Source organism: Clarias gariepinus, chromosome 16, assembly GCF_024256425.1.
Source record: "Clarias gariepinus isolate MV-2021 ecotype Netherlands chromosome 16, CGAR_prim_01v2, whole genome shotgun sequence".
NCBI classification, from domain to species: domain Eukaryota; kingdom Metazoa; phylum Chordata; class Actinopteri; order Siluriformes; family Clariidae; genus Clarias; species Clarias gariepinus.
Genome location: NC_071115.1, coordinates 17,619,020 through 17,644,692, shown reverse-complemented (window position 1 = coordinate 17,644,692; position 25,673 = coordinate 17,619,020). Strand labels below are relative to the sequence as shown.

The window sequence follows — 25,673 nt, the reverse complement described above, 5'->3', positions numbered from 1 at the left end:
TCCTATCGGTAAATATGACTGCCCACATCCCTTTCCCTCTTCCTGAGCAAACTTCCTCGTGTTGAATTAATAAAGATGCTGCGACCTCCCAGCACCAGGAAAACAGAGAGCTGACGACAGACAGCAGCAGGAGGGGTAAACAAAAACATGGCAACAGCCAATCCGGGGTCTAAACTGTCCCCATGGCGATACTTAGACACCAGCAGCCAGTAGGGACGCAGCATGCGCTTTAAACAGAAGACTTGATTGGCTGGAGGGAAGCGCAGAAACACGCCCCCTTCTCAACAGGGCCCAATTTGGCAGTTGGAGGCCCCCAGAAGCATTAGCAGGGGGTGTTCATTTTACACGAAAATTTAATAAATGGAAAAGCACACAGAATTAAAGCTCCACATGGCACATGCACGCTGTACTTCCTGCCATTCCAAACAGGTGCTTCTCACTCTCTCTGTAAATACGCTTGTTGGCCGCTTTAATAGGGACACCTGTACTCTTACTTATTCATTAATCTATCCGTCAGTCTATTGAAGTTCCAATGGCACATGGTTTCAGTCACTGTTCATATTAAATATCACAATAGGAAACCAATGGAACCTCTGTGACTTTCGACCATATCATCGCTGTTGGTATCAGATGGGTTATTTGAGTATTTCAGGAACCCGGAAATTTACACACATGTCCCTAGAGTTGGGCTGACTGGTTCAAGTTGACATAGCTACAGTAACTTAAATAACCATCCTTCAAAACTACAGTACAGTGAGTAGAAAAGAATTTCACAGGATGCGCAACGCCACAAAGAGCGGATAGGAGGATGAGCTACGAAAGCAGAAGACCGCATCAGGTTCCACAGCTGTCAGCCAAAAACGGGAACCTGAGGCTACGGTGGGAACAGCCTCACCAAACCTGGGACAGTTAAGTGCTGGGAAAAGACCAGGCAATCTTTAGGAGGTTTTTTTCCGGGAACCTCAGCGCACTTGTATTTTCACCCTGCAATTATGCAGCTCTGTGGCATGAAGCACAGGTTTGGTGGGCAGCTTTGCAGAAAGGAAATGAATAAGGTCTTTTACTTTAAGCTCAGGATCAGGATCGGTAACTATGGGATTTGCTAAGAGACTCTCTCTCTTTCTCTCTTGCTCTGGAGAGATGTAATTGGGTTATGGAGCACAACCACATCATTGTTTTAACAGTAGAGGGATTGTACCAGTCAAAGTCCCACTAGCGACATGCCTCACTCACAACAAATGTACTTTAAGGCAGGAGGCATCTTTTTTTTTCTGGACAAAGCCCCCGCTTTTTGATTCAGCTAAGAGAGAGAGAGAGAGAAGAGAGGACAGGCTTAGAGTGCCTACATATCTAAAATGCCCTGATCTTGGCACGGTGTAAGGCTCCTAACTGGTGTAATATGGTTATGATACATTCGCATTCCTCAGCATCTAGGGGGAAATATAATACGCCTGTATCGGCTGGTTTAATCACATGCTGCTTCCAGGGCAAAGAAAGGAGAGAATACAAATAGCTTTGCAAAAAGAAGAAAAGTTCTTCAAATAGATCCGTTAGAAGCAGATGTTAATGGTGGAACCCGAAATTCTTAAAAATAGCAAGCAGGGCTTGAGAAGGCTAGGGTCTGAAGCTTGCAGTCACCGCTACACTTGCTCTCCTGGTTGAGCTTTGAAAGTTGCTTTATGAAAGCCCACTTGTTCCTGTGCTGTGTGCGTTTTCTCAGCTCACATATGGCTCCTATTCCAGACATATTCATCTGGCATGTCAGGCCCTATGCAGCTGGACTGAAACGTTAGAGACAGAAGCAGAGAAAAAAATAACACAAGGCTGATAAAAAAGATGCCAAACTAAAAGAAAGGTGAGAAAGAGAGAGAGAGAGAGAGAGAGAGAGAGAGAGAGAGAGGGAGGCAAAGTTTTACAATCCAACTAATAAGGAATCTGCATAAACGATTCTGTGGCCCTATTTAATCACCGACGGCTGCAGTCTCATCTGCTCAATGAGCTGTAAGAAATCCACTCTGTCTCGAAATTTGCTGTCAGTACCAAAGACGGACAGCCTGGAGGAGTCTTAAATTAGCATTACTGTCCTGGCATGTAAACCTAAGGACAAACACACACCCAGCTGCTCCCTGCAGCCATGTTCTCTGCACGTTACTGAGCAAAAGGCAAGAGGATGCGACTTTAAAAGTCGATTCATTTTTTCAAATGAATCGTGCAGTTTTTCCGGGTCGATTCTAGATATAAACCTTTGGCTGAAGAACCAAAGCATGATTACTTGGAGACATGAGTCTGACTCAGTCACCTCTGCTGGTGTGCCTCCTACAGGGAGTCCCAAAAGTCTCAATACATAAGGGAAATTAACATAATTAAGCAATTACATGTATAACGCCAGATGTGTTAACACGACTTCATCAAGGGTGGGAAAAGACAACAACTGCAAGGAAATGGCAATCATAAATAATGATACATTGTGGCATAGTATACTGTAGGAAGACTTTCAGGACACCCTTGCAAATACATATATGAGAATATATAAAGAACAGAGACATTACGGCTTGTGTGTAGGCTCTGCGATGTCGTTTTAGAAATGTTCTGTGAAGAATACTGGTAATACTTCCTTTCCTTACTGAAGCTGGTCAGTGACAAAATGTGTGAAGTGGTCATGAGACTTATTCATTTATTCGTTCAGTCATCTCAGTAGCCGCATTATCCGGGTCAGGATAGTTGTGTACAAACATTTAGGAGGAGGAAAGAGAACATCAGAGAACACAAGAAGGAAACTTCACCCAGAGAGATACCTGAACTCAATGCATCTTCCATCGTCATGTGCTTAACTGACAGAAAAGGATTAATTAAATATACATACTGTACATTTCATGCAGTCAATGAGAATACTTATTTTTAATATCTTCCATCAAGAATATGAGACCTGTATGATTTAAGTGTGTATCCATGTGCTGCAAGCCAGCTCTGTCCCTGATCCGTGTTCGTTGTGCTAGATTAACCTTATTAAAAAATACAATTGGAGGAAATAGTTCTTTATTTGGCACAAATCTTTGACTGAAGTAATCTGGATCAGGAGCTGAACAGAACACTGTACGTTTAATGACAAACACAGGAACAACAACCCCCATAGAATTTATGCAAATATTTAAAAAAGACTTGCAGGTAATTACTTATAGGTAATAATTAGACAAAATGTAAACAAGTTTTATAAAAAACAAAACAAAAAAAAACAGACAAAATAAAAACGCTAGCCAGTCTTTAACAATACTTTGTGAGGAGGGAACAACGAAGTTCACAGCTAAAGTATTCACCCATGACTTGATGACTTTTTGTTCCAGTTCGAATTATTGTCACGTCCTAGCAACTAATTCACTTACTCATTTCCTTTACCTTAATCTCTACTAACGCATATGACTAGCCTAACAACTAAGGCAAAATCTCACGTGTGGGCCGAATCCTGGAACTTGCAGTTATCCTATGGGCTAGCTAATAAATGTATAAATTGTCAAAACGAATCCTTCAAATATATAATGGATTTTACTGCAAAACGAGTTAAATCAATCCTGTCAGTTTTATTAAAAGTTTGTTTCTGTTGAAGTTTCGTTTCTATCATTATGGGTTTTTTACTTATTTGCAAACATTATACCGCTCTATATCCTACAGTTTCTTACAATGGAGAAATCCGACTGCAACCTTGATGATTTGAGTTATACTGGCAGCAAATTGGAACGAAGAGAAAAGTGTTGAACACGAAACCTTTTTAATTACACTGATTGTTTAAGATAAAATTTAAACCAAAAGAAAAAATATATAAGGACAAAAATAAAAACATTTCAATGCATCGCCTGCCTCCTCCTCTACCAGTTTCAGTTTCACTTCGGTAGATGACGATGTCGCCCTTTCATAGATAGACTGCTGGGGAAATGGCAATGGGAGTAACAGAACTTAAACCTACATTTTTTGGCTTCAACATTCTCCAAATGTCCAACAAACACATTTAGATCACTTATGGGAGCTGCTTTTTGTCCAACTGGTAGTTTCGCTTCACTGATCATGAGATTGGCTTATTTCAGTTGCTCACTGCTGTGTTTTTTGACAAAATTCTGTACGTTTCTAAAATCAGATTGTTTAGTGATAAAAAAAATAGTTTCATTAAACATAACTTTGTCTGCCTAAGGACCATAATGTGGCATTTTAAAAGCCAGATAACGGCATTTATCTGGTTTTGATTTAAAAAACCAAAATAGAAGGCACATTTTGGTGTTTCCATGCAAAATTAGATAAATGCCATTATCTGGCATTGTAGTATTAATAAAAGGAAAACCCATGCATATATATGTATTGTATTAAGTAAACTTGCTGAGAATATTAAAGGAGAAAATGCTTTTCACAGCTGCTGAACTAATGAACAGAAAGCGATCTCTGCTCTGCAATGTGTCACACTACACTGGGCCTGTCTGAAAAAGGCCTACAGCCTGTGGCCTGAAACCACAGCCAGCAAACACTCACAGGAATCTCTCTCCCTCACACTCACACACACACACACCCGCCCTTGTTCTCCCTCTCTCTCTCTCTCTGTTTGCTCACAGCTGCCGAGTCTCCGCTAGGTTCATGTTAGGTAAAGATATGCTATATTATGCAACAGAGTATAGATTTCCACCGCTGGCTCCGGACCAACTTCCTGCTTGCATGAGGAGCAAGAGAAAGGCTAAAGATGAGAGAAGAGGCTATAGATTCCTGTCTATAATGTCTATAATCACATGGAAATTCGTATTATTATTGACCTGCACTTATGCTAGTAGAATGGCAGACGCACTATATCAGCGTATGCTTCAAAAACCCTTCTTCCTGTCAAGCGTTTGGCTCCTAAACTGTCTGACACCCCACACACACACACTTTTTCTTCCTCTCTCGTGCTCTGTGCCTCTTGCTGGATATCTGGATAAACACTTTAGAGTAAAAATATAAAAATATACAACTTCCTGTCATGGTCACCGAGGTTTTCTGGCTTAATAATGCGCACTGAGATTTGCTTCTGGGAGTTCAGAGCACTCGTTAAGAGTTCTTAGCTAATGCTTTAGTTATATTACCTCTTGAATATAAAAAACAACACTCACACATTCACAGCTTTATACAAAAACACATGAAGAGGAGATACCTGCATAATAAGCATACCGGCTTTAATGTTAGTCTAACCAATCAGATCTTGTGTCATCTTTGGCAACAAACAATTGTGCTGCTGAAATGAAGTGCTTTGATGTTACTACACTGGTGCGGATACCTAATTACAGATGCGGGAATGGGCATTGGGAAAACGTGCTAATTCAATGCGCATGGACGTGGAAACAGGTTGCATGGGTAAGAGTGATTCGTCGTAGGGGTTAAGAGTCAGCTGGGGCCAAAGCACACGTGGCATGCTGGCAATATTACTCTTGTCTTTCAGTGAGATTCTCTCATATGCACCTCCCCACTCAGCCGTGTGTGGGGAGGTGTGATGTCTCCAATCGCCACCAGATTGACACAGATGAGTCAAGAATGCACACCTGCGTCCCAAGTGCTTAAGTGTGTGCAGGTGTGAGAGATACGTGTGCGTGTGTGTGTATGTGCGTGCATGCGCAAAAATGCATTATGTATGAGGGTAGATGGTACTAAATAAGTCATTTTATTATGATGAGAAAAGAAAAAAGTGAGAGATTTCTGATTTTACACTTACAATAGGTCACTGAATGTGATAAGAGCTATATTAGGATCTCCCCATTTCAGATATACATGAAGTATTTACAGTGACTACATTCATTACTGCCAATAAATTCATGCGTCGTCTTACAAGAAAAGGTACAAACTGTACCTTTCCCTGTAAACAGGTTTATTCCTGTTAAAAACAACCTAAGAGTCCATTCGCAGACCACTTTGAGTGTAATTTTTTTTAGCTAGTAAAGCGTCCAAACCTATCTACGCAGACAAAGACAGAATCGGTGAAGCAGGAAGCTGGAGCTGGAAAAACTGCCTAGCAACACAATGATGCTCCGCCAAGGCAACGCCAAGTCTGGCATAGCCACCTGGTGTAAATGTCCACACCCTTTGACTGGGAGAACCTCCTCCATCAATGAAGAAAATCAACAAACCAAAACAAATAGTGAAAAAGTAAAAAAAAAAAAAAAGAGCAAATGTCTTTGTAATAATTTTTACCGACGGCAAATCAAATTAAATACATGGTACGAGGGCCTTTCAGGCCCTTACCATTTTATCAAACAGATGCAACGAGACGCCATTTGGTCTGCGCCGTTACAAGAGGCCTTCAATGTTTTCCCACAGATCTTGGTTCTGATCAGCTCTGATCGTTTACTTGCTTTCCATCCAAAAAAAGGGGGAAAAAATACGTTCTGTGGCTTATGTATATGCAGCCTCAATTATGTAATTTGCGCTTGTGTTCGAGTGTGTGTTCCATAACCATGGCAACAGCACAACATATCAGCAACCGCAGAGCCGCAGTGGAGCTACGGGCACTGCCAGGGCTCTGCCAAGGCCTAATCCGTGCCAGGAGTGACATGAGCGAAGGGGAAGGGAGGAGGATACACACACACACTCACTCACTCACAGACACACTCTCTCTCTCTCTTTCTCTCTCTCTCTCTCTCTCACACACACACACTTACACACACACACTGGATATCCTCCTATTCTTCTTGGCTGGAGACTCCCATGGCAATAGCAGCAGGAATCCATTCTCCACGGATACTGGGACAGCTGTGCAGATAGCGAATAAGAAGCGATCGATTCAGCCTCTCTGCATACAGCCTGCGAGAAAAACACTAAATAGTCTTTAATCCTGATCTTTAATTCCCTTCAGCTAACACTATTCAGCCGAATTCAGGCCGCACGATTCCTGCAACCTGCAAACTGATAGCAAAACAACAAAATGTCTTCAGGATTTATTAGACAATAAATATAAAACCTTGCATTACTCTCTGCAAATGTCCATCTAGATATTTGTATCTAAAACGCACAAGAGCTGTTTACTCTAAATACATCAAACAAATCATCTATTTAAATGAAAGTATTCCAGTCAAGAGCCCTTTTTATAAATGGATAGACATTTCAAAACCGGGACAACTAGAACACCTCACATGTTAGTAATAACCTGTAGAGAGTGAGCAGGAGGAGAAGCCATTGGGCGTAGAAGACTACGGGGGCTCGAGGAGAATGAATAAGTAAAAGGAACACAGTGTCCTGTTGCACCTCTGCCACTAGAGCCATCTACTAGTCCCTTTACAGCAATGAGCCTTACTTAGTACTGCCAATTTCTGCTCATGTCTAATCACAATTCCTGTCTGCAATTCACATGAATTATGCTGCTGCGTGCTTTTGGCCAACAGGACAATATTACTAGAGTAAATTTAAAAATCAGATTTATAATGTATTTAAAATAAAATGTTTAGTAAAAATAAAAAAATCTAAATTATATTATTATTGATCCATTATATGTTCCATATGTAGTATGTGTGGTTCTCTGCAATGTTGAATAATCCAGTGATAATGCCACGCGGGCCTAATCTTAAAGCACTGGTGTGCTGCTTTACCCTTGTGCCTGTATCCACACAAACTAAAAAGAAGTGCATAAGTAAATGAATAAGACGTTTACGTAGCAGCATTTGTAAATTCACAAGCGAACAGTGCTGAATCTCGCGATCTTCATTTAAAAATGTAAAAAAATTCTGTTTGTTCAAACAGTGTTTTCATCAGATTTTAATCCCCTGAACAGCTGTTTCAAATCATTTTTCAGGCCTGGGAAGCGACAGAGAGCGATCAGGGAGGCTGCAGATGGATTTAACATTTACCTCTGCAAAATTGACTAAATGTAGTTTTCAGAGGAAGTCTATAGGATTTGGATGACCACAGTCAAAAATATCCGTTTAAGTGCAGTGTGTTGTGCATCAGCCAACATCTCTCCTAGGTACGGACTAAATGACTCTATAAATAGGTATAATACGCAGAACCTCCAAGGACACTGAAATTCCAAATTATTATATTAATTAACTAATTTAGGTTCATTCAAATGTTGTAAATTAACTGTGTCCTCAGTGGAAAAGTATATTGTGTCTTGCAGGCCTTGGTGATGTGAATTACTAAACTTTTCTTTTGATTATGAACACGAGAGGGCTGCAACCATTTTAAAACGACCTAAATGGCATCAGGGTTGGACAATTGCAGTGTAATAGATTCAAGCCAAGACAGCTGTACTGCTGTAGAGGTTTATACATGTAATTAGGCCATTATAAGAGATGTTCCTGAGACCCCCGAAGCCTATTTTATTTTTAAAGTGTTAAACTCAGCTGGATCAGATATATTGTGTATGTGTGTGTGTGTGTGTATACTATTAGACAAAAGTTTTAAAACACCTAATTTAATGGTCTTTCCTGATTTTTTTTTTCTTCCTTCCTATGCCAAAGTCTTTGACCAGTTGATATTGAGAATTTGCTGCTACTCATGCTCTGTAAAGCCTTTATAACGGCTCTAATCTGCGGTGCTGTTAATTGGTGATTTTTGAGGTTGGTAACTCTAAATGAACTTCTTCTCTGTAGCAGAGGTAAGTTTTGGTCTTGCTTGCCTGGAAAGGTCTTCATGAAAGCCAGTTTCATCATAGCGCTTGACAGGTTCTGCAAATGCACTTGACAATACTGTTTTTGCAAAAACTATTCCAGAACAGCTGACGTTCGTTTTTGCTGTTGTTGTTGTTGTTAATTAACTACCTAGTTCCATATGTGTTTATTTTATAGTTTTGAAATGTTCAGTCTTGTTCTAGAATGTAGAAAAATAAATGGCACAGGACATGCGTACATATATGCAGAGGGGGGGAACGATTAAAAAGATTAGTTTAAAATGGAGATAGAGCTCAAACTAATTATAATTAACGGCAAAATGTTCTTATTAATAATCATTATTAACAACAATAATATTATATTAATTAACTTCAAAAAAATAAGTATGACTAATTATTCAAGCAACCCTTTTTAAAAACCTAAAGAAAATGCAAGGCTGTTATAGTAGAAGAGGAAGATGTGAATGCACATCTTTGAATGTTTTTGACTTTTTTTTTTCCTTTCTGCCTTTAGGTTTAAAAGATGAAGGAGTTTATACAGACATTTAATTAAAATGCAGATGGAAAATAATCTGATATATCTCTTGATTTATTAGGTAAAGTACAAGTAGATTGAATAGATTATTTAAAAGACATCAGCAGAAACGCTGGAAGTTAACAGGAGATTAAAATGAGTTGGTCTGTTTTGCTGCTACAATGGGTCTTTTGTTTACTCTTATTGCATTTTTTTTTTTTATTCAGATATCTTGCACCACCGCAGACGGAAGTTCATCTCGCCTCTAAACACTCAAAACGCATTTGCTAATCTCCACCATGCGCCGATCCACGGCAATCCCGACCGCCCCGTAGTCCAGAAAAGCTTTCCTCCCGGCCCATTATTCATGTCACCGTGTCCAGCCGGGCATCTCTGGCCTTAGTACAGAGCCGAGTTTTTATCGCTAAAGCTTTGGAAAGTCTACATGCAGAGCCGTGCAGGCGCGAGCGCTTTTGCGCGAGGGGGGGAAAGCGTGCACACGCACGCACGGACGCACTGAAGAAAAGTTTAGAGACACTTGAAAATTCTTTCTCGCTCAGTGATGCCTTCAGAAGTGCGTGTGTGCAGCACGTGCGCGTTTGGCCGCCGCTTCTGTTATCAATTACTTTATATAATTAATGGAAAGAGCGCGCGCTCTATAATGCCTTCAAACTGCAGCATGGCCGTGTTACACTATAATGATGATGGGAGTGCTAATGATGGACCTTATGCATTCGAGAGTCTTTACATCAAGCTTATTTTACACTGCGCTAAAAAAAACCTCAAGGCCACAATATGTTAAAGAAAGCGGAGGGAGAAAGGGAAAAAAATGCATGCACAGCAGTTTTGTCTACATCCTTTAGAAAAGAAAAAAAAAAAAAAGATCCAAGCCAAGAGAAGCCGGAGGCCTTTTGGTAAGGTTATAAAATTGTATATTTATTTTTCCACTTCCATTTCACTCACTAATGCTGTTTTACCTGGAGCGGAGGAACTTAAGGGTTCAATGAAACATAAGCTGGTAAATATGTGGATTTCAGGCACAGGAGATAAATCTGCCCTGATCCGCTTACAGAAACACAACCCAGGCTAGGAAAACTCCTGAAAAAAAAATGTGTGCTAAATGTCCAGCCTTTACATTGTTCGTCTAAATAAAAGTGCAAAGCAACAATTATTTTCTTTTATCTACTACCTATAGAGATGCACCTTTTTAATTAAACATTGACTTACTACAACTGTAAATGTCTATTACGTATTTCAGCTGATCTTAGTCATAAAAAAGGAATTATTCACTGCTGAATTACACTGTTTCACTCAATTGGTATGCTAACTATTGTTATAAGTATTGGAAATGGAAAACAGACCACGGCCTGCTAACCAAATGGACCGGCAAGCAGGCATGTGAGTAAAACTGTTTTAATAAAACCACTGCAAAATCAGGAATAAATTACACATCACGTGGATGCAACTGTCCATCGCTGCATGAATAAACCAGCATTCCTAAAAATGTGTGCAGAAAATCTTTATAAATCCGTCGTGCATGTGCCTGAAAGGCAGCTATTTATCCCACATGCTGTGTAGTAAAAAAAATGCTGCAGCTTCAATAAATGCAAGCAGAACAGTAAAATACACCCACAACCACTTAGGTGGGAAAAACTCAAGCACCGTGACTCTATTATTTTGGGTCAAAACCCAGACAAAAGTGTACAAAAGTTTTTTAAACAAGTTGATGAGGGAGGGAGGGAGCTTTCTGCTTGACTTAAAAGAAGACACTGCAAGGAGATATTTGGATAACTGTGGCATTTCTCAGTAAAACAGACAGTTTGTGGTCTGTCCACGTGTAAACCTCGGCTGTATTGCCTCGAGAATTAACAACCACTCCACATCGGACAATCCGCTCAAAACTCTATATTTCAAAAAGATGAAATTGTCTTCTAAGAAAAGGAAATTACATTTGCACACTATTTGTAAATAGCAGAAAGCATTGTTGATAAAACTGATGTTGTTCTGAAGCAGTAATAAATATACAGTTTTCTGATAATTTTGTGCAGTTCCTTTAGAGTAAAAAAAAATGTAATAAATTATTAGCGTAAGTATGCAAAAAAAGAAATGCCTAATTGTATTAAATAACAGGGGTGAAGAAAAAACACAGTGCTCTGACTAGGCCTGTGGGAAGAATTTAAATAATGTTGTTGGAAAAAAAGTTTAATAATATGAATATAAGCGCTAAGTGCTATTTTAAAACATTTTGTCAGTGAACACCTGCTTATAATCAAGAATAAGTTTAGGTTAGTGCATTTGATTAGTTCTCGTTCATAAAAACATTAATAATTGTGGAAAGTAAAAAATAAAACACAATGTGTGTGTGTGTGTGTGTGTCAATTTAAGCTCAACTTGCATCCATTCACGTTTTAGCTACAAACCAAAATGTTAAATGTTATCAATAATAGCATATAGTCGGACAGAATGCACTGTGGCACCATATAAAAGTAAGCAGAATAAAAACTTTAGCTTTTAAGGCATATACTACATATTACATATTTATTCATGTTACAGAGACGGCGCTCAGTGCTCTCTCAAACTTCCCATATTAAAGCCAAGAAATCTTTCTGTCTACAGATGCATTTACAGTTCAAGTTAAAAAGTGAAATATCAGGCTGAATGCATTGAAGCATGTGAAAGTTCATTCATTTTGTATTTGCGTGAAAGAAGAACGAGTTGCTACAAGTCACAACGACAAAACGAAATGCAGTGCACCATGAATTATTTCGTGTGGCCAAAAAAAAAAAAAAAAAAAGGCAGATTGTCCTGTTTAAGAGGCGACATGGAGTGACAGTGACCTTTGGCTTGTCCAAAAAAAAAAAAAAAACAGCAATGAGTTAGTTATCTAAATACAGCAAAGACACTTGAACCCAATCTAATCAGAGATCTGCGCTTTCCTCCTTACACAAGTTAAACCACAGGAGAGAAAAAAAACAAACAAAAAAAGAACGAGCTGTAACTTTAAAGCCTAGCTCTTCCTCATCCTCTTCTCCCTCCTTTTTGAAATATGAAATAGAATCGAGCGACGCGCCATTTTCTCTCGCAACCATGTTGCAACGAGAGAAAAAAAAAATAACAAACGAGTCAAACTTCTTCAAGTGTTAAAAGAAGTGCAAAAGAAGCGCGGTGCAACACCGACACACGAGCTCGCGCGCGACGATCATGAATTAATAATAAAAGAATCGCGAAAGGTCCGAAGGGGAGACACGAGAAGGGAGGAAATAAAGATGATCAGAAAGCCAGAGAGTAAAATAAAACAGAAGAGTGAGCGTGGTGTTTACCTGTGTTAAGCAGTACGGGGAGTACATGGTTACTGCGTGAGAGTGAGAGACAGAGAGGATATTCGCCGAGTTTAGTGCAGATGGAAGGCGGTCGGCCGCGGTCGCTGCATTGCAAGTTCGCCGCGCGCGCTGCCTCGCTCCCTCCACGCCGCACTGCTCCAAACCCCGCCTAGGCGACTCAAAGTGAAAGCTACACACACACTCACTCTAACACACACACGCGCGCGCGCGCACGCACGCACTCTAAAGTTTGGAAGAGAGGGAACTTTCCTCTCTCTCTCTCTCTCGCTTTCTCTCTCTCTCTCTCCCTCCCTCCTTTCTGACTTCCTCTCTCCTTTACTCTCTCTCCCATGATTTCCCTCACACACACACACACACACACACACAACAGCAACCGGTCGCATTTGGATAGACTTTGTGTGACTTTCCGAAGATACCTTGCTGAAGTTTAGGTATAACGTTAAATTCACACGCACACGTTGTTCGACGTGTTGAATCGAGTGGACCTGAAGTTCTCAACCATTTCGTCTGCAGCTCCTTTAAGTCTAAATGCCACAGACTCCTCATTACAACCAGTCAAACTTCAGGCTGGTAAATCTGAATATGCACAATAATATTCTGGGTATTTGTTGGGTTTTTGTTACTGAACTTTACACGCAGAGAGCAATGTTTTAAAAGTAAAAAAACATTGTTTTCTGACATTTCATTCTACCTGTTTGCTCGTTTATTTAAGTCTGGATTAAATCCATTTATTTCAAAGTGCCCGGCATAACTATACACACAATTAATATAACTATATATTGTATTATACAAATCAAATTGAATTGAATTGAAATTAAATATATATTGTACAATAATGTAGTAATCATAACTCTACAAACAATAATAGATGCAATAATTATAATTGATTTATTATCACTTTACTTTATCAGTAGTGTAAGTATTTTTTTTTCAGAGCCATGGCTCTAGACAATAGCATAGAAAAATATAAATAAATAAGCAAACAAATAAATAACAGATTGGCATGTAGATGAATGTACCTGGTTGTTATACAACGTGTCTTGATTTAGTTCGATGCGTTCCACAAGATCGAGGAAAATAACAGCTGAGGAACCGCATTCATAAAAAGGGTGTGAAAAATGATATAAAAATGAATAACACACCCCATGCGTGTCATATTGTATTACCTTGGTGTTAAAATGCAGAAAAACTGCAAATCTGGTCAGCAAGTCAAAGTGTTAAATTATGGTCCAATCATATTGTAAGCTGCCATATATTTAATTTATATATGTGTGTGTGTGTGTGTGTGTGCATAAATCCTCATAACAGAACAATTGTATCCTGCAAAAAGAATCCTGCACTGCAAATGAGATACAAGTGTATGACACTGACAGATATATGCGCTTGGAAAATGTATTAGACACTAAAAGACCCAAAACATGTCAGGTGCGCAAATACAAAAGAACCTATTCAAAATATTAATTTCACCTAAAATTCTAAACTACTCTTTGCGCTGTGCATCACACATTAAAACGATTAGTAAAAGAAAGTGAAGTTGTGGCGGCTGTGTCTGGGTGGGGAGGCTTGGTGGGGTGAAGTCATTGTGGGGAAGCAGAGCTGAAGTTTGGAACTGACAGCCGAGGCCTCGGGATTTATGAGGCCTGCTGCCTGCACAGCACCACCACAAGCCACTGCAGGGGAAACAACGAGCAAAGCCAGCGCTGTGTGGCCAATTACCGCACACAGCCAAAGGAGAGAGGGAACGATGGAGGGAGCAGGCGGTCAACGGCAGAAGAAAAAGCGAGAGGGTGTGTGAGTGTGTTGTGTGTGTGGCATGGAGTTAGGTCAGACCACATCAGCTGTAGATAGTGTACTTGATTGAAAGTCGGTATTGGTGTGCGGTCACTGGCAACAACGGTGACCATGCTTGACCCTGGAGATTGCGCACATAAGTAACCCTAAATAGGGCATATGTTCTATTGTGGATAACCAACTCAAAGCACTGAGATGTTCTAAACACACCAGAGACCGTGGGAGAATATTATTTCTTTTGTCACTTGTAAATAACGAAGCGTTTTCGTGCCAAAAGACAAAACCAGGCTAAGCGAGATTAAGGAAGGAGATTTTCCTACATTTTACCGAACACTTAAGAATACTCATGTAGCATCACTCCCTAAATGAGCCCAATGTTTAGCGGTCAGAGAGAGAATGAAACTCTCGTTTACTAACACATGGCTAAACCATATGCCGGGCCTCGATTAGGAGCACTCAGCCATCTTTCTTACAGAGCAAAAAAATGCACACGGTGTTGTGCATTAAACTGTGATTGCTCAGCAGTTATGTGCACGTTGCAGCCAGCATCTGCAAGGTGTTACATTTACTGAATCACACTTAAACCCTGCACATTAAATATTAGTATAAGTCTTGCACGCTATACTAAAAAAAGCTCACTGTGATCTCAGAATAATGAGTCGATCATTACAGGGGTTTTCATTAAAAGGGTTTGTTGTCCTTATAAAATGTGTGATAAAAATGTAATGTAGAGAACAGATCAGAATATGGTAAATTAACCTTGGTCTGCCTTTCCAGGATCCAAACTATTTTCTCAGATTTTCTCTGACTGTCACTATACTCATAGATATCTCTTAATATCAACGAATGCTTTAAAATGCTCCGCCTTTTTCCGTCCTTTCCACCAATCATGTTTTCCTATTTTCCCTCCGTTTTTCAGCTAGTCTCTGCACCCCAAGACATTCGATATGTTGGAGCAAGCCAGATTTTCTTTGAGAAACTTGGCAAAAGCTGCCTACTGGAAACAAAAAGAAACAAAGAGTAGAAAACCAGCTCCCAGCTCATTAACAATCTCATTTTCAGTCATCCACAGACTCCTAGCACCATCCCTCCTTGCCTCCATCTCTTTAAACCATCCTTCAGTTTTTATGGCCATTTTATTTTACTCTCATTGCTGTAAATCCAAATGAGCTCGCAGGGCGGAATTTTTAAAAGCTAAGCACTGTTTTTTTCGGGTGGTATGTAGTAGTTTTTAGAACCCCCTCGCCTCTTGTTCCCTACCCTCTCTCACTGTGGGCTTCTCATTTTATACAAGTGCACTGCACATTATCGTTATAATTTTCATTCCCATGAGAGAGCTGGGCTTCGGTAGAGTTGTAAGGTTTCTTTTTTTTTTTTCTTCTTTTTTTTTTCCCCAGAAAGTGAGTGTGGAAATAATGACGGTAATGGCTTGCAGCTGAGGAGAGCTGTGAATGACATTATGATTGTGGCGCAATTAACAAGAGTATAAAAGTGCACTGTCCATCACTGTAATTACGGCTGACACAAATAACAAATCAATAATAACAACAATAGGGATAATAAGAATTGTAGTAACAGGGAAAATAGTAATAATGAGACGTACCCGGTAGGAATCAGACACAACAAAGCATTCCGGCATTCCAGGACCTCTGGATGGGTCTTCATTCACCAGAAACGTTTCGGTAGCCTAAAAAGTAAACAAAAAATAAATCACATAACATCATGACAACACTATCATTATAATGCATTATCTTGAATATGATGATGGTTTTGATATAAAAAAAAAAGTTACAAAGTTAAAGTTAAGCAAAACCTTAAAGCACTTTTTTTTTACAATTATTATGCGGTTAGCAATGAAGACAAGTCATGCATTATTTCTTAGCCACCCTGAATAGAACCACCACATTTAACAAGACTTCACACCGCAAGTGGGCTTTGTGCTCTACAGCCCAGGTGCTTTGTGAGCTTCTGTGCATATCCGTCTCAGTTTGGTTCAAAATAGCCCATTAATACAACCATGTCTGCTACCCTCAGCCAAACCAGAGAACCCAACTGGTCCCGGTCCACACCTGCTGACTTTCCAGTATGTCTGTGACTTATTGGGCACCCCAGCACTCACACAGCGGGCCCTTTCTTCCTAATCGACCGTCAAGGTGGTTTGTTTTCCCTGAGTGTTGATCCCATTCATGCCAGTTCATTTGTATGCCGGGGCAGAGCCTTGCTGGGACCAAGGGCTGAATACGCTCCCCATTCCCATTTTAGCCATTAGTGGAATCATGTTAAATCACACAGAAAAGCATGGAATAAAGCCACAACCAGGATATATGGTGTGTCTGTGAGCAGCAGTGAGTCTCAGGATTTACCCACTGAATTACACTGTTATATGATCAGTGTGGATAGCAGGAAAGAAGTTGTCCCACATAAGTACACAGAATTGCGTGTAAGCGCACACCCATACTTATTTCATTATACAAGATCTCTGATGAAACTCAGCTTTAGATTGGGGCCATGAAATCACTGAACTGAACCAATCAAATGAATACGCATATAGAAATGTTTAGTGCTCAGGCATAAATAGACATAGCATTAAAATAACAGACATGCTTATGGACAGATACACACATACACACATACATGCACACACAAACACACACACACCGAGCACTATAATAAGTCCCAGACACTGGCTAACCGAGCTGTGGCTGCAACACGAGCTATTCATATCCACAGCAATGAGTGGTTACAGGCACTTTCCCTTTCACTCTCTCAGGCCTCTACAGAGCTATGAATGTCTAAATATGCATTCAAAGGAAAAACTGATTAAACTGCACTCTAACGTTATAAAGCTCAAGTACTTCTCATCTACACAGTAAAACATTATTCAGAGATTAGGATGTATCGGTACACGTTCTTGTGGAACTCTTGCTTTTTTTTCTCTAATGCAGTCACCTATAATATTTGGAAAAATTCATAGAACATGTTCCACATCGACTTCTTCTAAAACATTCTGGAAGCTTTTTCATGCACTTAAAAAGAAAACAAAACAGTTTACATATTATCAGCATATAACCGTGCCGGGTCAACTACAATCTATAAACTGATGGATAAAAACACATACATAACATGCTTTTTTTCCATTGAAATAGAATTTAAGACATTTTCAGTATATATATTTATTTTTTATGTTTATAATTATTTAGCAAATTTGTATTTTTTTACACCTAATAAGCATTGCTGAAAATACAAAACAAAAAATTCAAGTACTTCCTTTTCTGTATTGTTAGTGCATGTGCTATGAATTGTATTAAATTATACAGACATTTTGAAGCTCTTCAGTGAACAACACACTAAACTGCCAATGGTTGGAACATATTGGATATTACTCTTTTAAGTGCAGTTTGAAACACTTTAAAATTTTTAAAATAATTAAAAAATATCCACAGTATTTAAATTTGTATTGAGGAATTGCAGGGAAATGTTTTAGTAGTGAAGAAAGACATGACAGTAGAATGGTACGATTGCCCATGGCTGTATATGAACAGATTTTGCGATGTGTAACCAAGCTGGGTAATGAAGTTTGATTAACATTAAACAAGGAGAGAATTAAATGAGTTTGGAAAGCCAACAATACTGTTATTATTAGCTAGGTGTTTGATTTCACATCTAGGCACAGCTAAGCATAGGCAGGGGTAAAGCGCTGTTTTGGGAGATTATGAGGATCGAGCATCTGTATGGCAAAACAAACAAACTGAAAAAAATACAGTACTCTATACAGTACTGGCTTGTACTCCATACTAATATTTCTAACACTGAAAAAAGTAGTCAATTTTAACATAATAAATCAATATTGATATTCTTCTGAAAAAATATTTCAAAACAATGTGTGGAGTGTTCAAGTCAAACCAGGACTTTTGATTAAGCAGAACAACAAAACACAAATAAAAAAGGAAAGCTACATTTGTTTCTCTAAATAATTCCCTGCTACACTAATGTACTTATTCCAGCCGTTCCATGTGCTTGGATACCATCAATGTAAAAAGTTTTCTCAGTATGCCGAAGCCATAATCAGACTGCTTGCTTTACATCTGAAATGCTGGCCTCACAGGAACTCCCAATCATGTGAAAATGCCTTGGAGTGAGGTCAGGACTGTACAGGGATGCGGCAATAACTCCCAGCCGAGTTCCTGGAATGTGCAAGTGGTGTTCCTGAATGATATACATGATAGATAAATTTTTTCTAAAAATCGGTGACAAGTTGTCCTTCGATTTTCCAGGAACAGGTGGACCCAGCCAGGATCGTCATTAATGGATATACGACCTTCTTTAAAATGTTTGCATCATTCAAATACTTTACTGTGGCTAAGAGTCTAATTAAGTGCCACAATTTCACATATGTAAAAAGCCAAATTAATTATTTTAATGGTCTTAAAACTAAAGAGCGATTAGACAAAAATTTTGAACTGGTATGATGCACATTTCTACATACAACGTATACAGTAACATTCTACATACAACTTCTTGAAGCCAATTAATAACTCGAAAGATGTAACCCTACACAAGACGGACTCAAACATTATTATATTATGGTTTTCTGTCATATAGATAGTCACCTAAATCTTCTTATGTCACCTCATAAAAATGTATATAGTTCTTGCTAAATATTAATGCATAATTTTAAATACCCTTTAAGTTGACTAGGAATATGCAGGACACCTACACAGCTATGAACTCGGATGGGCTACGACAGCAGAAGGCCACCTTGGGTTTCACTCCTGTCAGCCAAGAACAAGGATCTGAGGGAGAGTGGGCACAGGATCACCCAAACTGGAGAGTTAAAAACTGGAAAAGGTCCAGGTGATGTGCGATATAACCTGATGTGGAATACTGTTGTTCTAGTCCTTCCCACCAGCCTCACGGTTCAGCATCTTGTGTATTTTGTGAAGGCTGTCGCCGTCACCCTTGGCTTGCTCATCAGAGACATTTCATTCATTCATCTCATTATTATCTAGACACATTTTTCTCACACATACACAATTTATTATTATTATTATTTCATTAATTTTTTTTATTTTATTTTTTTTTTTTATTATTATTATTTTTAAATGAATTTCTTTCATTTTTGTGAAGCTGCTTTGAGACAATGACCATTGTTAAAAGCGCTATATAAATAAAATTGAATTGAATTGAATTGAATAGAATGCTTTTCTGCTCACCAGGGTTATTAATAATAGTTTTCTGTTAGTCATGTAGCCTTTCTTTCTGCAATTCTCCTCTCTCACCAATTCTCCTCTCTCACCAATAAGCAATTTTTGCCCCCATATCTGCGGCTTAACAATGTTTTTTTTATTTTTACATACGTCGGTGTAAACTTTGGAGACTGTTTGTATGTGAAAATCTCAAGAGATAACCAGTTACTAAAATACTCACACCAACGATCTGAAACCAACAACAATGTTAACAGTAAATTATGGTTTTTTTTTTTTATTTACCAGTATCTGCCGGTGTGCTGCTACATGATGGATCGTTTGGATAACCGTTCCTAATAAAGTGAGCTTTAACTGCCATTAAACAGTTTCTCTATCTGTCTTTTCCAGTCTAGACTGTCTCCACACATAAAAGGGGCATCATTTGTTTGAGTCTGTGAAGATTGTTTGATGTTGTTCCCTGTTGTACTGTCCTGATTTCCTACTTCTGTACATTTTTACGGAAGATTATATCAATTATATATAAGAATCTTTTTATAATATATAAGGTGGCATAAAAGTCGGGATCCATAGGTACACAAGAAAATGCTGTGAAATTCATTAGCAGCTATAAATGTTTTGTATACTGTACATGCGAGCACAATTTCATCTGAGCATGTTGGCTCGGAAGCCATCTTGGATCTAAAATATCAAATCTCATATAAGGAAAATGCGTGTGGGTCCAGACTTTCAGGCCAATCCTTAAAGCTTGAGCAAAGCAGTCTCTCGTAATTAATTTAATGACCACAAAGATGCATTAAAATTGCTTAGAACATAAATAAGTCTTCAAAAAAACTGCTTCTTGGATCTCCACATATTGTAGGTCCTAGGAATTCAAAGTGGGATTGAACTGTTGAAGTTTAGCAATCATTCTCTTACTTCAGCATGCTTTCACACACATTGATTCATGTTATATGGATTATATGGATATGGTTTCCAGGGAGGCCTACTTGGCACTCAGTCATAGCACTGAATAAATCACTAATCTGTTCATAATCTCTTTACTACATCGGTCTTGCTTTACACACAACAACCCATGATGGAATATATTCTCATAACATTTTCAACTTCAACATCACCATCTAGCTGAAAACGATCAGCACCACTGTGGTCCTCTCGTGCTTTTTTTTGCATGCTTGGAGAGGTTGACTGGGAATCCACAGGATACCCACGCACCCATTAACTCTCTCCAGACTTAACAGGTAAGATGGCAAATACATCAAAGGCAACGGGAGGGGGGCGAACTTGTTTATTAAAAATGGTAGAGTTGGGGGATATATGAAAGGAAAAATGCATGCTGTGTGAACATTTGCCAAGGCCACTTGAGGGAAAAATGCTGGAAAAATGTGATATTTCATACCTACATCTCTGAGGGAGAGGGCAAAAGGAAAATGAGCCGAGTGGGGGATATAATAGCAAAAGAAAGGGGGAGGTGTCGGTGGGAGACTGCTTATTGTTTGTTGGCAAGACTGTTGAAGCTGGGAATGCTGTTACAATTGCCTTCTGTATAAGCATTGTGGTCTATATTGGCAGTAACTTCCAATCATGAAGTATTATGCACAATAAAAATTGCACTAGTGTCCAAAAGATTTCAGGGAACGCTATGGAATACATAAGCCGAGTCTGTGGAAGACTGACAAGGCAATTGACTTGGATGAGACTTACTACAGCTATTAGGAGGATTTTTAGGAGAAGGGATAATGTATGAGGAGGATACCGTATGTTACCTGAAAAAAGTACAATGTCAAAAAAAAGAACAAGATGAGAAATTGCTAAAAATTAACCACAAAATGTAGGAGATTGGACAATGGTGGAGGACATTTTTCTGAATGAATATAGACTCAAGAATCCTGTGTACTCCAAGTCTTCCATGTGGCCGGATACTATGCCAAATAAAATGGCTCTAGTGGCAAATTAGGAAATCTGGGGACCAGGCAGTTTATAAGGTATTAAATTATCTCCTTACTAAATTCATGTTTGAGCATCCTGAGGAGAGTTTAATCCCCAAGTCTTCATTTAAAGTTGGTATTTTCTAATGGTGACACAGGTTCTAAACTGAAAAGGCATCCATATGGCCAGAAGTTTTTGGACACCTGTTTTAAACTTCCATTTACAGATTTAATCTTTCTTTGCTGTTATCATAACCTTCATTTTTCAGGGAAGGAATTCCACTAGATGTTGGTGCATGCCCATTCAAGTAAGGTTAAAGACCAATGTCAAGCTCTAAGGTCTGGAGTACAATCGGAATTCTCATAAATCTTAAACATGTCCAATGGGTTTGATGTAAGGGATCTGTGGAAATCACTGGAGTTCTTTCAATCCAAATTTGGAAAATCATACTTATATGGCGCTGGCTTTGTGCACATGGTCACTGTCATGCTGTCATTTATGGGAACCATAGTTGCTTACATTATTGTGTGTAACAATTTGGGGAAATTTATCCACATACATCATCAAACCTTTAGCCAATGTAACTGTCAATTATATTAAAAAATAAAAAATAAAAACTTACGCCTCCTGTGGATAGGCTCTGGTCAATTTACACAAAAGCATGTGATTAAAAAAAAATCTCAACAGATGACCTTATAACTGTGATTATTCGAGTTAAACTACAGCCACTTTAATATGTTTATCAGTTCTGTACAGTATTTTTTTCTTGGTACTTGGAAACACATTTATGTTTGCTCATTCATAACACATTTTGCCAGTTGATGACCCCTGGCCCAAACTCATATTTTACTTTCATGGTACCAATAATATGCTTTAGCCAAAATATATCCAATCTGTCACAGGTCTTCATCATTTCCATTTGTTGCTCATAGGTCTTGCAATTTGTGCTTTTTTATGTAAAACCTTGTGCTTAACCAGCATTGCTCACATGCCCTGCTCCTTCTCCCAGACCCTGTGTCAGTAAAAATCTGTTTCCTCCCTTTCCTCACCACTTTTAATCCATTCTCCAATACTGGCCAAAGTCTTCACCTAGAATCAGCTACAGGCTTGTTCACTTGCTCTATTTTAAAAGCAAGGTTCCTTCTATCAGCTGTGGACCCTCCTGTGGTGCCTGGCTCCAAACCTTTTCTACAGTATGATAAACTAAAAAAATACCTTCCACAGATGTCAAGACACATATCTGATTTTCCAAGCACAGAATGTAGTTCCATAATATTACCTCCTCAGAAGTCTGTGTAAATATTTAAGTTATTGTGTACATGCCATTCTAGCCATTCTATCTCTGGTTTCTATTGCTCCAATGGCTAAGAGAAAAGGCATAATTTGGGAATTTATAATGAGGATTGGATATGATGTGCACTGTTGCTCACTCCATAAGAAGAGGCAGGGCAGACTAAGATCGAAAGAAGTTGTATCTTTACTCAAAGACAGTAAAAATTTTAACCATAGTTTTCTCCAAAATCAGACTGGAAAACATTCACACCATATTGTATTAGAGGATACTAGATGTGTACAAGTAGCTTACGCCTCAGCCTACACATCAGAAAGTCAGAAAGACTTTCCATCACATTAACAGTGTTCATCTGGATGCTCTCCAAAAACAGAATTATCAAACTGCTAAGGGTTAGCTGTCATTTGAAAATGATCTATGCTCTGATGTATTTTAGATTGCTAGACCATACATGATGTGTGTGATTTTTTTGTATGTGGGCTTTTTAAAAGGGTAACATCTTAATTTAACACTAACATTCTGCAACAGATAGAAACAAAATACCTATGGCTATTTTACCAGAACAGCAGTTAAAGGATCAACTGGCCTAAGCCAGTCCCTATCCCTATTTTGTTCACTAATATTTAATATTTTCACTTATTAAATAGCAAAAATTCTAACTACCATGTCTACTAGCAGCTTTATGTTTTTAAGCATTTCCTAACATAAAGGTTGGTTTAAAGAAGGCGGTATGAAGATGTTTTTATTTCATTTAATTCATTTAATTGACACCGCACTAGACAGAAGTTTTGTTTAAAATTAGTGTTCTAGACCTGTAATGGCATTGGCGATTACAAATGTTGAACAAAAAAAGTAAGAAAAAGATTACTAATGCAAACAGTACCAGGCCTTTCCCCACATACGCATTTTAATCTAAACAGTTCTCTTTCCTAAAAGGTTCTGAATCTCAGGAAACCTCAGAGGCCTATACAGGAACTTCAATCCACCTTCACATTTCCTCAGACTTGGCTAAGCATTCCTTTACAATGACACCGGCAGAAACCTTTCCCTTAAATCTCGGTCACTCTAATTACTCCGATACAAAAATCTGATGACGCCAATGCACTGGCGTCCCACCTAGGGAGTATTCCCAGGATGTATTCAATCATTATTCGCTTCATTACAGGGTACAAGTTTTATCCAACAAACTTAAAACCATGCAAGGGGAACCATTTGAAAATCCTACTAATTGATGTTAGGCAAAGAACTAATAGTATCAGCTTTTACTCCTAAACCATGCAGTCATAAATGTGAAGTTGATTTTTAACAAGATGCTTAAATGTTCTTTTTCCAGAAATCAGTTTAGGATCATTTTGCTAAATTGGAGGATATGGAACTCTTCCACAGGTCTGCCAGTTTTCAACTGGCATATTGGTGAAGAGCAGTACACCATCAAGTATCTCTTCACTAAAAAAAAATAAGTGTCTGGCTTTTTCTCCAAAATAAATGTCAGTTATAATCACACCACTGTTTGAGCAAACATCCCAAATTTTTCCTACTTGAAAATTCCGACCAACCCTACACCAGAGGCAAAAACTTTACAAGATCGCATTATACTTGTTAAACAGTGGAAACTGACCATTTGTCTCCTGTGGGATCGAATAGCTCATACCTCAGCTTGCACAAACTAACTTGCTATATACCTGCATCCTGTGCACCTGTTGGGGTGGACCTTTCTGTACAAAAGGGACAATATTTTTTAGAAGTTTAATGCAACAATGTTAAATGTTAAGAAATGAATTAATATATATATATATATATATATATATATATATATATATATATATATATATATATATATATATATATATAAATATATATTTTTTTTTGTGTGTGTTGTTTTAAATACACCATAGCTGTATATTAGGAAAGGCACAGAAAACAATAATTTAAAAAATTGTTTATACCATTCTTCTGTGGGTTCAGTAAAAAAAAATCTATTTAAATTTCAGTTGAACTTGCAGTGAAGTGAGACTATTTCAACTGAAATCCTCACTTATGGACTAAATGTGAACGTGAAACTTTGCATAACCCTAAAGTTCAAAAGAGAAACATTATTTTGGCAAAAAGAGAGATATAAGAAAACATTTTACTTACATTATAGGAGTTTAAAAATTTTCTTTAAACAACTGACAGCACTCCCAAAACCCAGTACTTCAGAACTCATTAAGTTACACTCCACAGCAAAGCAACTCAGATGCACCATTTTAAATGCAGATGGCCATCTTTAAATTTCTGTAGCATCTACATATTAAAGCTGATAATAAGTCAACTGTTTTAAGATCACATACACATAGATGAGATGCAAATTAGGCATACGCTTTTTTGATGAAGATATATATTGTTATGCCAACTCTAGGTTCATTCTGCCATGTATCCAGTACTACAATAGTCTAAGCTGTCTGCTTTGAACTATCAAAAGTTTTTAGCTTTGTTGTTTGAAATCAAGTAATTCAAAGGCAATTCTGTCTGTGTTTTTTTATTTTATTATTATTTTATTATGTTAATCCCAAATGGAGCCAAATACTGAATATACTCCCTCACTTGCTTTAAGATTGTCCTATTTGGCCCATTGCCATCTATAAAAGCAAGTAAACAATTAATTATCCATATTAATGTGCTGATATACTGGCCCATCTGGAGGTCCTCTGCAGCTTCAAGGTTATATTTCAAAAGTAAACACAGTCGAATGTGGGCGATGCAATCACTCCTCACAGCTCCAGACAGATCCGGAGCCAAATGACACATAGTCAGTTCAAAAACATTCGAATTTAAAGACGATGAAGCACTGGCATATAGGCTTTAACTTTTGTTTTGAGTGATAATACATAGTGGAAATAATTCATACAGTCCTAACAAACCGAATGGCTAATAATCAACTAAGGACACATTATTTAAAGGTCTCAGGTCAGCTTAGAGACCTTCAAAAGCTGGAGACCTCTTCAGATTGTCTAGTATGAAG

The 25,673-nt window shown here is 38.4% G+C and overlaps 1 protein-coding gene across 4 annotated transcripts in view; it reads right to left on the bottom strand.

Annotated features, from left to right (window-relative positions):
- Positions 1-25,673, bottom strand: part of nfixb (nuclear factor I/Xb) — a 135,648-nt gene that overhangs the window by 108,134 nt on the left and 1,841 nt on the right. For 3 of the 4 annotated variants that reach the window (XM_053515270.1, XM_053515273.1, XM_053515271.1), the window contains exon 2: positions 15,852-15,935. In XM_053515270.1, the coding sequence (XP_053371245.1) occupies positions 15,852-15,935 (84 nt within the window). Of the gene's footprint in view, positions 1-12,436; positions 12,642-15,851; positions 15,936-25,673 lie in introns of those variants that run through there. The other variant, XM_053515272.1, reaches the window with a different exon arrangement.